Source organism: Carya illinoinensis, chromosome 3 (genome assembly GCF_018687715.1).
Source record: "Carya illinoinensis cultivar Pawnee chromosome 3, C.illinoinensisPawnee_v1, whole genome shotgun sequence".
NCBI classification, from domain to species: Eukaryota; Viridiplantae; Streptophyta; class Magnoliopsida; order Fagales; family Juglandaceae; genus Carya; species Carya illinoinensis.
Window position 1 is genome coordinate 11,936,309 of NC_056754.1, and position 13,218 is coordinate 11,949,526.

At 35.1% G+C, this 13,218-nt stretch overlaps 1 protein-coding gene across 1 annotated transcript; it reads right to left on the bottom strand.

The window, feature by feature from the left end:
* Window positions 1-1,127: 1,127 nt before the first annotated feature.
* Window positions 1,128-2,604, bottom strand: LOC122303437 (VQ motif-containing protein 22-like). The gene has a single exon (XM_043115216.1). It carries the CDS (start codon window positions 2,315-2,317, stop codon window positions 1,613-1,615), a length of 705 nt encoding a protein of 234 aa, XP_042971150.1. The 5' UTR covers window positions 2,318-2,604; the 3' UTR covers window positions 1,128-1,612.
* Between the last annotated feature and the right edge of the window lie 10,614 nt (window positions 2,605-13,218).

Consider the following 13,218-nt stretch of genomic DNA (forward strand, 5'->3'; position numbering starts at 1 on the left):
GGCGGGCCCCATGCTGAGCTCGCATTCACCTCCTCTTCCCTACCCAGTTCTCACTCAAATCCATCGTTGTCAATGAAATTTAAGAGAAGCGCCAACCGGCTTAGCGGCCATGACGCTAATAAATTAAAGAATATTAATTCTATGGAACATACACAACATTTTCGAATATTTATTTCAGAGGCCAAAAGTTTTGCAAAAATGCTGGAATTAATTACGTACGTACTCTGTAATAATCTTATGGCCTTGTGTTAAAAAGTTTGGTTGGCATGGCGGCTAGCTGGGATAAACTTCTTAAGCATGTTCGAGTGCGTGGAGGAAATCTCAGTCTAGATGGCCGATTATTTGGCCAAACAAGGAAAAATTGGTCAGACATGATCTAGTTTTCGAATTAAAGTTGAAACCCACACGGACGTTCCTAATGAGCTAGCTAGGGGTATTTGTACAGCTAAATCAAGACAAGTTATCTACCCCGAGATGGATGTTGGCTGTTTGACCTAAAATGATACATGATTATATAAAATTGATAATAAAGATTGTTTTATACAAATTAAGATCCTATTTTATCCACTACAAGAGAAATTGATTTTTACAATTAAAACTTTGTAATAAAAAAGACTATTTCCAATAATTTTCTTTAGAAATAATCATTTTGATTGTAAAATTTTAGTCGCAAAAACTCATTTTTCTTATAATAATGTAACAGATCAATTACTAATTAGCAGATCGTTTATGTGGCTGATCAACACTTCAACCATGATTTACTATATATATATATATAATTCAAAATAATCGAATTTTTATCTTATTCTAGGTATATATGAATGCATGATTCCCTATATATATTTCTCACAACTTAATTGCCATATATAAAAATTCATAGTCAAATTGCATCAAGTCCATTAATTACGTACACCCTCCATGGAAATTAACTTACAAATACACATGGTTTTAATCACTTGAATATCTTTTTGATCTCCTTCATACGAACAAAAGATGATCAATAGGTTCGAATTAATTATTTTTAAACGGATTCAAACTTAAATCAGATAATGCAAAAGTTATATTTACAAATTTCGAGATATCAAACAAAAGAAAGTAAATCATACAAAAATATGAGACCACCGAAATAATACTCATAAGCTTCCAAGTTCAATTTAAATAATCGTACAATATTGGTAGCTAGAGCTAGCTAGGTGTAAAAAAACAAAAAAAAAAAGGTTTAACCAAATTCCACAAAAAAAAAAAAAAAAAAAAAAAAAAACTTCTGCACTCGAACGGGATTGAATATTCATCACAAGCTGATCAAGTGAGAGAGAGAGGGAAAAAAAAAAAAAAAAAAAAAGTCCCAAAGCCAAACACAAACCCAAATAAACTAAGCATGCATGAATTTCCCTCAAATTTAGGCAGCCTGACTTGCCTGCTGATCTTCAGCAAATTCCCGAATCGCCCATTGTATGGCAACCAGAGAAGAAAAAAAAATAACAAACCCTCCGGATCCAAAGCCAAGTGAAGCCGACATTGTTATCAAGTGAGGAAGGATATCTATTTACAAAGGTCAACAATTTCTCCCAAAACAAGTCAGTACCTAACTTTCTTCTTTCCGTGATCTTTATCAAAACATGTAACTGTTGGTTCTATTCTCATCGGAGGAACCAGGGGGCCTAGCAGAAGGAACCTGGGAGGAAGATGAAACACCCTCCATCACAAAACCATCGGAGACACCGATGTTTCTGGGTCTTGAGCTGCCTAGCCTTTGAAGAAAAGGATCACCGGCATGTGCGTTATTGCTGCCTAATGAAAACATGTATTGCTGGCTTTGCGGATGGTACAGCTGTGGTTGAGGCTGTAGGTGATATCCACGACCTGGAGGCATCATCATTGCAGTAGGATTATTGACATGGCCGGCTTGATGCGTTCCTAACCCAAAACCAAAGTTCGGTGCACCCGCGTGCGCTCCCGAGGCAAAGGGCGCAGTAGGACCGCCGGTGAATTGTTGCACCATGGCTCGAAAATTCGTGGTGTCTGTGTTGAGTAACGTAGTAGGGGTTCGTCGAGAAGCCCTAGACCGCCTGCGTATGGGCTTCGAGACACGGCCCTCGGGGCTCAAGTGGCCACCGGTATCTGGTATAGAACTTCCGGAGCCGAGTGAACTCAGCGTTGTAGGTGAAGTTACGGTGGTGGTGACAACAGTGGCATCAGAAACTCGATTATCCAGCAGAGCCCCAGACACGGGGTGGGCCGGAGATGTCACTTGATTAGGAAGGTTTTGATGATAGAATTGGAGCCAGTCACTGGGGCCAGACATGGTTTCACTCATGGCCAAAAATTAAATATGTGGAGGAGAAATGAGAGAACAGCTTTTGGTAAGAGGGAAAGAAAAGAGCATAGGGTTATCCTATATATGGTGGCTTCAACGTGGTCAAAGCAAGACTTTATAAGAGATCCTGGCCGTGGATTTGGAGGAAGGGAAGAGATCAGGATAGATTCCTATGTACGGCAAGTGACGTTAGCACATGGGGCTGTGGCGGAGAAATGTTTGGCATGACTCATAATCACGATATTGGGGATCATGGGGGGGTGAGGGGGTGTTTCTGGAAGAATATATGTTTTAGAGGCAAATTGGGGTTTAATTTGAAGGAGGGATTTGTTCCGGGGGGGTTGGGTTCCTGGAAACTACCAAAGTCACAAGCTATATATATCACCATGACTTCATTAGGCTGGTGGCCACGACATCATTGCGACTCGTGGTGGTAGGTGGACTTTGGTGACTTTTATTAGAGGAGTCTGCCCATTAAAAGCACAATTAAAAATGAGGGGAGTCTACCTAGCTAGAACGTTTTGGTTCCCCTCCGGTTTTTGGGTTGGAAGTACTTGCCACGCCATATATTGCTAATTAATGGGTTATGATATATCCCATGGTCTCTCGCTTATATATGTGATTTCTAGGATTTTTTTTTGGTTGTATGTAGATAAATCAACTTCAGGCTTCAGTGGTGAAAGGAAATGTCCAACATGTGCATGAGTTTTGTGTTATGCCAAAACACATCCACCAACGAGGACACCCAAAGCAAACAAGCACGTGATCAAGCAAACTTATAATATATAATTTATGTAGTTCGATAACTTGTCTACATTTACAAAACTACAAAAATCTTATTGATCAAAAGAAATTACAATCACTTTATCTCAACTCATTCTCTCTAGAAATTTTGCTCTCTCACATAATATACACTCAGTTGACTATTATTTACTCTAAAAAACTGCTAAAAATCGTACACAAGAAGTCAGAATATTACATACATATAGAAACACTCTCAATATATAGAAATAATTTCTATCTCATCCCATCTCCTTTATTTTTTAAACAATTTCCAACTAATCATTTTAACTTTTTAGATTAATTATTATAAGTTTTTCAAATTTTCAAATAAAAAACAATTTTTTATTTTTTAAAAAAATTTTAAAATAACAATAATATCAAAAAAATAATATTCTAATAATATTTTAACTTTATAATATTAATTTGTATTCAATTTTTTTTTCTCATTTCTCAAAACCTAATAAATACTTAATTCAAAATTTCTCACTCCTATTCCTTGCATTATATGACGACACAATAAAATTTACTTTATCCTATATGTTTCTTTACGACATTTATAATTAGTTGATGCTACCAAGTTAATTATGCTGCACTGGGTACGTAATACAATATTTCTTCGAGAAAGGATATCTGTCGACTGTCATGATCATTCGATCGAGTAATTCCGAATTAAGGGTTTTTTATCCTGCAAGCCCTTAACAAATTTAAAGGTTGATTTGGCATTAAGAATATTTTAAAAATTTTATAAATAATGATGAAATGATTTGTAAATAATAATAAAATAATTTGAATTAAGATATTTTATTAATTTTTTAAAAAGAAAAGAGAAAATTTTGAGATTCTAGAATTAACTGATGTGTCACGCCAGTTAAATTTTTTTTCCTTCCACTTTCCCCACCCCCGATCAGCCTATATAGAGAGAGAGAGATAGTGTACTTGCCGGTAAGGGGTGACATCGGCAAGGGGAGAGGAAGTTGCGGCGGTGACTTTGGTGAGGAGCTACGGTAGTGACGTTAGTGAGGGGTTGTAGCAGTGCTGAGCTCGAGGGTTTGGGAAAGTTTTTTGCTTTCTACTTTCTTACTTAGGTCAATAGAGAAGGCAATTAAGCTAGATTGTGGCACTTAAACTGCAAACTATTTAGGATAAGTTTTTTAAATGTTGAATTATGTGATAGGGTTCCTATATATCTTTCTTTATTTCTTCCCTACCCATATATATATGATGCATAAAAATAAAATATTAAAAATAAATGTAGTATTTGATTTTAGATGTTATTTTATGAAAGTTTCTTAACAAGGAAATTAAAAAGCTTATTTTTGCTCCACATGATTTAACTTTAGGTCATGACTCATGAGATAAAGATTGGGGACTTTTTAACTTGTTTCAAAAACTTATTAGAAAATAGTTAAGCTGCATATCTCAATATCCCGAAAGATATGTTTACAAAAAAAAATGAAAAAGAAAGATAAGAGTCCAAAAATTTTAAACTCCTGATATCTTATGTCGCACATATAGGGACAAAGACCATCGAATCCAAAAATAATTAAAAAAAAAAAATCCTAATTAAGCAGATTCATTGTTATTTTAATATTTCTCATTTCTTCGTTATTTTTGACTTTTCCACCTTACTAAAATAAAGGACAGATCCATATTTTCTTGTCCAGTAGCCTAGCATGCGTCAATATTGTCATCTCGCTTTTCATTTTTAATTTTGAAAAGACTGATCGCCAATGATGATCCTCCGCCAAGCAATAATGTTACTGAATGGAATAACTTCCAAACCCAAGTGGTTGGTCTACCACCCACCATTCACTGTCTTTATTCCTTTTTTTTATTTGGTGAGATCGATGGTTTCCAAATGGCAAATATACACAAAGAAACAAGAAAACGAAAACGAAAAGCCATCAGCAAATTAAGAGATATGGCTCATATTTTTTCTTTATTATTAAAAGACCATCAATTCCTAATGAAATGGACGTAGGAGAGGCTTGAAGACTATTGAATGCACTACGAAAGTTCCATGTTAGCCAGACTAGTTTTGGTATGAAATTATATTGTTCTTCTGAATCATCGGGTTTTCATGTTGATTTATCTCCCCTCTTTGCAGAGTGTTGAGCTGCCTCCATGTGATCTGGAGCATTCCTTGCAAACGGGGCCTACGTACGTTTTGGCATGGATCTGTCTCTGCAACTGAAAACTTGACTTCATATTCCATTACATATGCAAGGGAATGTCTTTTAGGCTATGTGTAAAAAGTTGGTTTTGTTCTCCAAGCCTAGAAGAGTGAAAGAAACAAATTAGATAGGGTAAGTGGTCGAAGTTTCATATCTCCCGCCGACATACGACGTCGGCATGATACTCCAAAACATTATTAGTCTTTCTTAAGGTTAATTATATATATTCTCGATGGGGCTGGCCTACCCACCTGGAATTATCTCAACATATTCAAACTAGATCTAGTTTCTAGAGAAGAGGTGTAAAACTCAACAAGAGTTTCCAGATTATTCAAACGATAATTGATAGCTTGAGAAAGAATGTATATAAGAATGGGAAAAGGGCAAAGAAAAAGATCAGTACAAAATTAGGATAGAGGTCAGTCAAAAACAAACTAGGAAAGAAAATTTGCAATATAAAAGCATTCACGCTACTGGGAATTATGAATTCAAGCACATGTCACAATTGCGCACGTTTATTTTGACCGACTCTACCCTTGCTGTCTCCTTTAAACCCATCTCTTCTTGCTCAATTTGCGGCAAACACACAGTATTAATTGACACTTGACTTACGGAGAATTATGTGGTGTTAGGTTTTTTGAAATTATAGATCATGTATATACTTAAGTACTTAAAATATTAGTCTTATCGTTTGCCGGAAAGATGGCGGCCTTTGTGAAAGCTTTTAAATAAACGTTGAAAGACATCCCCATGAGACAGAGAGATTAACCCAAAGATCAAAATATGAAACCATCACTTGTTTTAAAAGTTTAAGCTAATAGAAAGAGATAGATTTTAATATTTATTTTATATCTTAATACTTCTCACCACGTGTGAGCCAGACTCCCTTTCAATGAATGTCTAAACACGTTAAATATTTAATTAAATAAGAGTAGAGTTTAGAGTCAGGATTCGGACTCAGGAGCTCTATTATAATATTATGTGAAATCACCACTAATCTTAAAAATTTTAATTAATGAAAAGAAGTAGATTTCATTATAGAAATAAATAAATTACTTATTTATTTAATCACCATAATTGTCAATTTTTAAGTAAATTCTATCTTGTTTGATTTCGTGAGGAAAACTGTACGTGTTATCAAGTGCTACGATGCCTTAAAGTAATTAATATTTCAATATCGTTTCCTTCAATTATATATGAAAGGTCCGAATTGGGAGTAATATCACATTTTGGTACGTTGTAATTGATAATTATCGTCTTAATTATAGCTAGTCTCGGGTACTCTCAACAACCGCATTTATTTATTATTTTTCATTCTTTTTTCTTAAAGACAGGCGGCGGTACAAGGAATTACCAAACTCTGGTCGAAAAGGAAAAAATAAGATAAAAAAGCAAAACGCTTTACATAATTAATATTGTGTCAATTTTTGGGCTTCGATCTTGTTTGGGAGCCGAAAAGGATAGGCATACCGATTCGATCTGCACGGTCTGCTTCTTCATATTTTAGGTGCATGCTCCCCTGTTTACCTTTACGATATATAGTTAAACCGTGTACGGTTTTTTTTTTTTTTTTTTTTTTTAATTATTGTCTTTAATCACCTCCGGTAATATAATGATAAATACTCTCCTCAATAGATGTGATCATTTTTTCCATACGTTTCCATTGTATTTCCTCCTTAGGATATAGATCTAACATCCAGGATCAGCAGTAAGCTCAGACGAAGCCTGACCATATGTTATAATTTTTATTTTTTTGAATTAATATGTATGAAAAGTCCATTTGAATTTTAATGAGTAATTTTAGAGTAGGCTACGGACTCAGAATATGGGTTTTTATTGAGTTTAATAATTAGGTTAAAATCTTATAACGAGCCAAGTGAGAATTTGCCCGAAAAATTTATGGACAAGTTGAATTATTTTAGAAGTAGAAATCATTGGCATTGGTCAAATACTGGATCTTTGAAAACTGCGGTTAAATCGAAGAGATTTTTTAAGATTATGCTAACTGGCCCAATCTATCTGTTAATTCCATACACTATCCAATACGTGGACCCAAATACCTTGAAATGGCCCAAAAACCCCAGCCTACGAGAACCAGGTCGAGAATCCATGCACGTCTCCTTCCCCTTCCCCTTCCCCTTCCCCTTCCCCTTCCCACTGGGGTACACGGTGCTAAAGGTTTATAACGGTCCCTATTTCTTCTCCTCCCCCTCCCCCCCCCCCCCCCCCCCCCCCCCCTTTTTAGGTTTATAACGGTCCCTATTTCTTCCCCCCCCCTTTTTTTTTTTAAAGAGTTGTTCAATATTAGTTTTTACTTCGTCGACAATACATATAATAAAAAATTCTATTTATCCTATTTTTATTTATTTATTTTTAACTTGGCATCGAGTGACATGACAGACAATTGAAACATAATATTTTAATATCATTCGATGTCAAAGCCAAAAACAATAAAAAGTAATAACGAAAATGATAACAAATAGCATTATTTAATAAAAATTAAGCAAGTGCAAGAGAGACAGTTTCAAACTTATTTTCAAAATTACCATTTGTTGTTTGGAAAATGATTGGCTTATTACCCTTCTATTATTTTTTTACTACTTCTTTTGTTTTTTTAATTTTTATTTTTATCTAATGGTTAAGGAAGTAATAATTAATGAAGTTGTATATTTTTTTTAATGACTAAAGATGTTGAAAAAATAATTTAAAAAAATAATAAAAAAATAAAAATTTCAAATACACTAAAAGTAGTGGTAAATGAATTGTAAGAAGGTACGTAGAAATTTATCAATACCCTTTGTATTTTGTAGTCATTTTCCTTTAGTACTGGGTCAAAGTTAGAGGCCTTCGTGAAGTTGAACTTGGGAAACTGATGCGGGTGAAATGGTCAGGAGTTATCAATATTTCAATCTTGAAGAAACTAGCCGCCTGCGTACGTAGACTGGTGCGTTGAAAGTGCAAGGCCAGTCATGAAAATCCAGTGACGACCGGACCGATGGGGTGGGTTAGGTAAGTACTGTTTTCTTATTTATGAATAATATAATGCATGCAACGTCCATGCATGCATCCGCAAAATCATAATGTCAAGAGCCCTAAATATGAAGATCAACACAATATATACATTCATGATCCACTCCTGATACAGAGTAAAACAAAGGAGAGAGAGAAGTCTGAAGATATCAAATGAGATGAACTAAAGCTCAACTTTATTCATACGTTCTTGATATTCACATTCTAAATCCTCTGTATTTATAACCAGAAAATAGAGGGAGGGAAGTAACAGAACTAACAGAATGTAAACTAACTATTACATGTATCAAATGAAAATATTACACGTGTTGCAGTATATTATCTATCTATTATCTGTGATAGTCCCCCTCAAGATGATGTGTATATGTTGTGCACATTCATCTTGGATAAAAGAATTTCAAATGACTTAGAACTCAAAGGTTTGGTCATTAGATCTGCAACTTGATGAGCTGAAGATACATGCAAAGTAGTGATCAAACCTTCTTGTAACTTCTCACGTACCAAATGACAATCTATTTCTATGTGTTTAGTACGTTCATGGTAGACTGGATTTGCTGCTATGTGAAGAGCCGCTTGGTTGTCACAAAATAAGAGAGCTGGCTGGATGTGTTGTTGATGCAGATCAGTAAGTAAAGCTTTGATCCAGATAATTTCACAAACTGAAAATGCCATTGATCGATATTCAGCCTCAGCTGAAGATCTTGATATTGTGTGTTGCTTCTTAGATTTCCATGATACAAGAGAATCCCCAATGAAAATGCAATAGCCACTTATTGATCTGCGAGTGTCCGGGCAACTAGCCCAGTCTGAATCCGAAAAAGCTTTGATGTGAACCTTTGATGAAGCTGGAAAAATTAAACCTTGTCCAGGAGCAAGCTTGAGATATCTCAAGATTCTCATAGCAGCTTGTAAATGAGGCATTCGAGGGCTATCTAAGAATTGACTAAGATGGTGTACTGCAAATGTAATGTCAGGTCTGGTGTGAGTCAAATACAATAGTCTGCCAATTAGCCTTCTGTAAGCTGAAATATCATCTACTAATTCACCCTCATCTTTTGATAACTTTGTATGAGTATCCATAGGAAATAGCACTGGTTTTGCAGCAAGTAAACCAGAATCTGAAATAAGTTCTAAAGTGTACTTTCTTTGAGATAAAGAGATGCCCTTCTTTGATCGAGCTATTTCCATGCCAAGAAAGAATTTTGCTGGCCCCAAATCTTTCAATTTGAACTCAGCACTTAGAGATCTTTTAACACTCTCAATTGCAGCTATATCACTACTAGCTAGCAGTATATCATCTACATACAACAACAAGGCAACAAATGAGTTTCCTTCTTTCTTAGTAAACAAGGAATAGTCAGCCTTTGATTGTGAAAATCCCATGTTAAACAACACAGAGGTAAACTTGGAATTCCATTGTCTTGAAGCTTGCTTTAAACCATATAGAGACCTTTGCAATTTACACACTCGTTTGTCCCCCTTGCTAAGATAACCTGGAGGAGGCTTCATAAAAACTTCTTCATCCAATTCCCCATATAGGAAAGCATTATTAATATCGAGATGAAAAATTTGCCAATTGTGTATTGCAGCAAGTGATAGAACACACCTCACAGTAACCATCTTTGCAACAGGTGAGAAAGTCTCAAAAAAATCTAAGCCTTCCTTTTGAGTATACCCTTTGGCAACAAGTCTTGCCTTATGTCTCTCTATTGAACCATCAGAATTGTATTTTGTTTTATAGACCCACTTACAACCTATAGGGGTTTTATTAGGTGGTAATGTTGTGAGGGCCCAAGTGTCATTCATTTCTAATGCAGATAATTCTGCATACATAGCAGCTCTCCAATGAGCATGCTGGACAACTTGGTGATAAAATGAAGGTCCTGATTCTGAAGAAATAGCAACAGAGAAGGCTTTATGTGATTGTGATAATTTGGAGTAAGAAAGAACCTCAGATATGCTATATTTATTACCTGGATTAGTAGCAAGATCCCTGATGGATGATTGAGAAGCAGAAGCAGCTAAGTTGCAATGATAGTTTTGCAAATAACTAGGCATCTTGTGCTGTCGAGTTGATTTTCTCAAGGGTGGAAATTGATTTTCATCATGTAGAGGTAGGTCTGTGCTAGTTTGAATAACTGTATCAGGGGAAGAAATTTCTGATTGTAGTGATTCAGAATGAGGAATTTCTGAGTGCAAAGACTCAAGATAGATTACATTTTCATTGTAATCTGAAACTGGTTTTGGAAGAACAGAAATGGAACTCTCTGAAATGTTATTTGATTGAGATGTATTTTCAGTCATAGAACTTGTATTCGAGTGAGATAAAAAAGGAAATATTGATTCATGAAATATTACATCTCTGGAAACAAAGAATATTTTCTGTTCCAAATCATAAAGTTTATAGCCCTTTATACCAAGTGGATATCCTACAAACATACATTTTCTTGCTCTTGGTGAGAATTTTGATCTATTTTTGGTAAGGGTAGATGCATAACATAAACACCCAAAAACTTTTAAATGATGATATGCTGGAACTGAATTGTATAAAACTTCATGTGGAGATCTGTTATTTAAAATTGAGGAAGGAATTCTATTAATGAGATATGTTGCAGCAAGTATACATTCTCCCCAGAAAATCAAAGGTATATTTGAGTGAAATTTTAAAGCACGTGCTACATTTAATAAATGTTGATGTTTTCTTTCAACTATAAAGTTTTGTTGAGGTGTTTCTACACATGAAACTTGATGCAAAATTCCTTTTGAATTAAAAAAATTTGTCATTTTAAACTCTAAACCATTGTCAGATCTCACACATTTTATTTTTGTCTCAAACTGTGTTTCAACCAGATTGTAAAAAACAGTAAAAATATTTTGAACTTCTGATTTTGTTTTCATTAAGTAAGTCCAAGTAAATCTAGTGTGATCATCCACTAAGGTAAGAAAGTATCTAGAATCATTATGAGTTGAAACAGAAAAAGGACCCCATATATCAGCATGAACAAGATTGAAAGAAGAACTTTTCTTATATGAACGAGTCTCAAAAGAAAGTCTTTTCTGTTTGGCTAGAGGACAAACTGTACAATGATCATTAAGTTTGTCTGAAAAACTAATATCAGGTACATTCTTTGAAAGAAGAGACAATCGAGACATAGAAGGATGTCCTAATCTACTATGCCAGATTTTGGAATTTGTAACAGAGTTTACAGTATTTGATTTTGGTGAAGACTCAACAGCATAAGCACCTGATGGTTGCAAGATGTATAGCCCAGCAGATTTTCTAGCAATCCCAATCATCTTCCATGGGGTAAATTCCTGAATAAAACAAACATCAGGTAGAAATATAAAAGTGCATTTCTGAGATGAAGTAAGTTTGCTAACCGAAAGCAAATTATATGAAAAAGATGGTACACAAAGTACATCTTTGAGAATCAAATTTTCAGACAATTTGACTGTGCCAAGATGGGTGACTGGTACAGTATTGCCATTTGGAAGCTTAACATAAGTGTTTAAGGACTTTGTTATGGAAGTAAAGATATCAAGAGAATGAATAATATGGTCTGTAGCACCAGTGTCTACAATCCAATTTTTCTGAGGTATTGATGAAGATAGTAAAGAATTTGAAGAAAAACTGGAAAGTATCATACCTTGGGTAGTTTGGAAAGGAGTGCTAGAAATAACATTGTTTGCTTGATGGGTGATGGTTTCATTAGATTGTGAGTGGATTAAAGCTAACAATTTCTGACAGTCCTTTTGAGAGAAAGGCATGTTATTATAATGCTCAAAGGGTGTAGCAAGAGGTTGGCTCATGACTTGGTTTGCTGATGAAGACTTTCCTTTATGTCGAGAGTTGGTAGATTTAAATCCTGGAGGATAGCCATGTACTTTGTAACATTTATCAACCGTGTGATTAGTCATCCCACAATGTGTGCAAAACAATTTTGCTCTTCTTTGCTGCTGATTTCCAGGAACAAATCTTTGGCCTGATGAATTTGATTCTTGCATTTTACTCATAAAAGCAACAGTGTCAATTGCACTGGTTCTACTAATTTCTCTCTGTTTCTCTTCTTGGACTATTAAAGAAAAAACTTTGTTTATCTCTGGTAGAGGTTCTATCATTAGAATCTGCCCTCTAACAGGAGAAAAACACTCATTCAATCCTATTAAAAATTGAATGACATGTTGCCTATCTTGATATTTCAAGAACTGCTGAATGGCATCACAAGTACAGGTTTTTAGAATACCACAAGAACAAGTGGGAATTTGATTGTAATCAACCAATTCATCCCATAAAGACTTGAATTTCGTGTAGTAATCTCTTACCGACATACTTTCTTGAGTCAACATTGATAAATCTTTCTGAAGTTGAAAAACTCTTGGCCCATTTCCTTGTGTGAACCTATTCTTGAGTTCTTGCCACATATCTTTTGCAGTTTGCGCACAAATGATACTGGCCCCAATCTGTCTTGACACAGAACTGATGATCCAAGAAGATACCATATTGTTGCATCTTTCCCACAAAACACTGCAAGCATCTGTTGAAGCTGGTTGAGATATTGATCCATTTACAAATCCAATTTTATTTTTTGCCTTCAATGCCATCATCATGGACCTGCTCCATGTATGATAATTCTCCCCAGTGAGGACGTTGGTCACCAAGATTGCACCTGGTGAATCACCACTCTGTAAGTGGTATGGACTACTCTCTGTATTCGTATTATTAGAAACAGAAGTGGAAACTGATTCGGTGGACATGGCTCTAATCTGATACCATGATACAGAGTAAAACAAAGGAGAGAGAGAAGTCTGAAGATATCAAATGAGATGAACTAAAGCTCAACTTTATTCATACGTTCTTGATATTCACATTCTAAATCCTCTGTATTTATAACCAGAAAATAGAGGGAGGGAAGT

Bases quoted from the DNA above. Each gene is read 5' to 3' on its own strand.
- LOC122303437 (XM_043115216.1), bottom strand. From the start codon at position 2,317: ATGAGTGAAACCATGTCTGGCCCCAGTGACTGGCTCCAATTCTATCAT.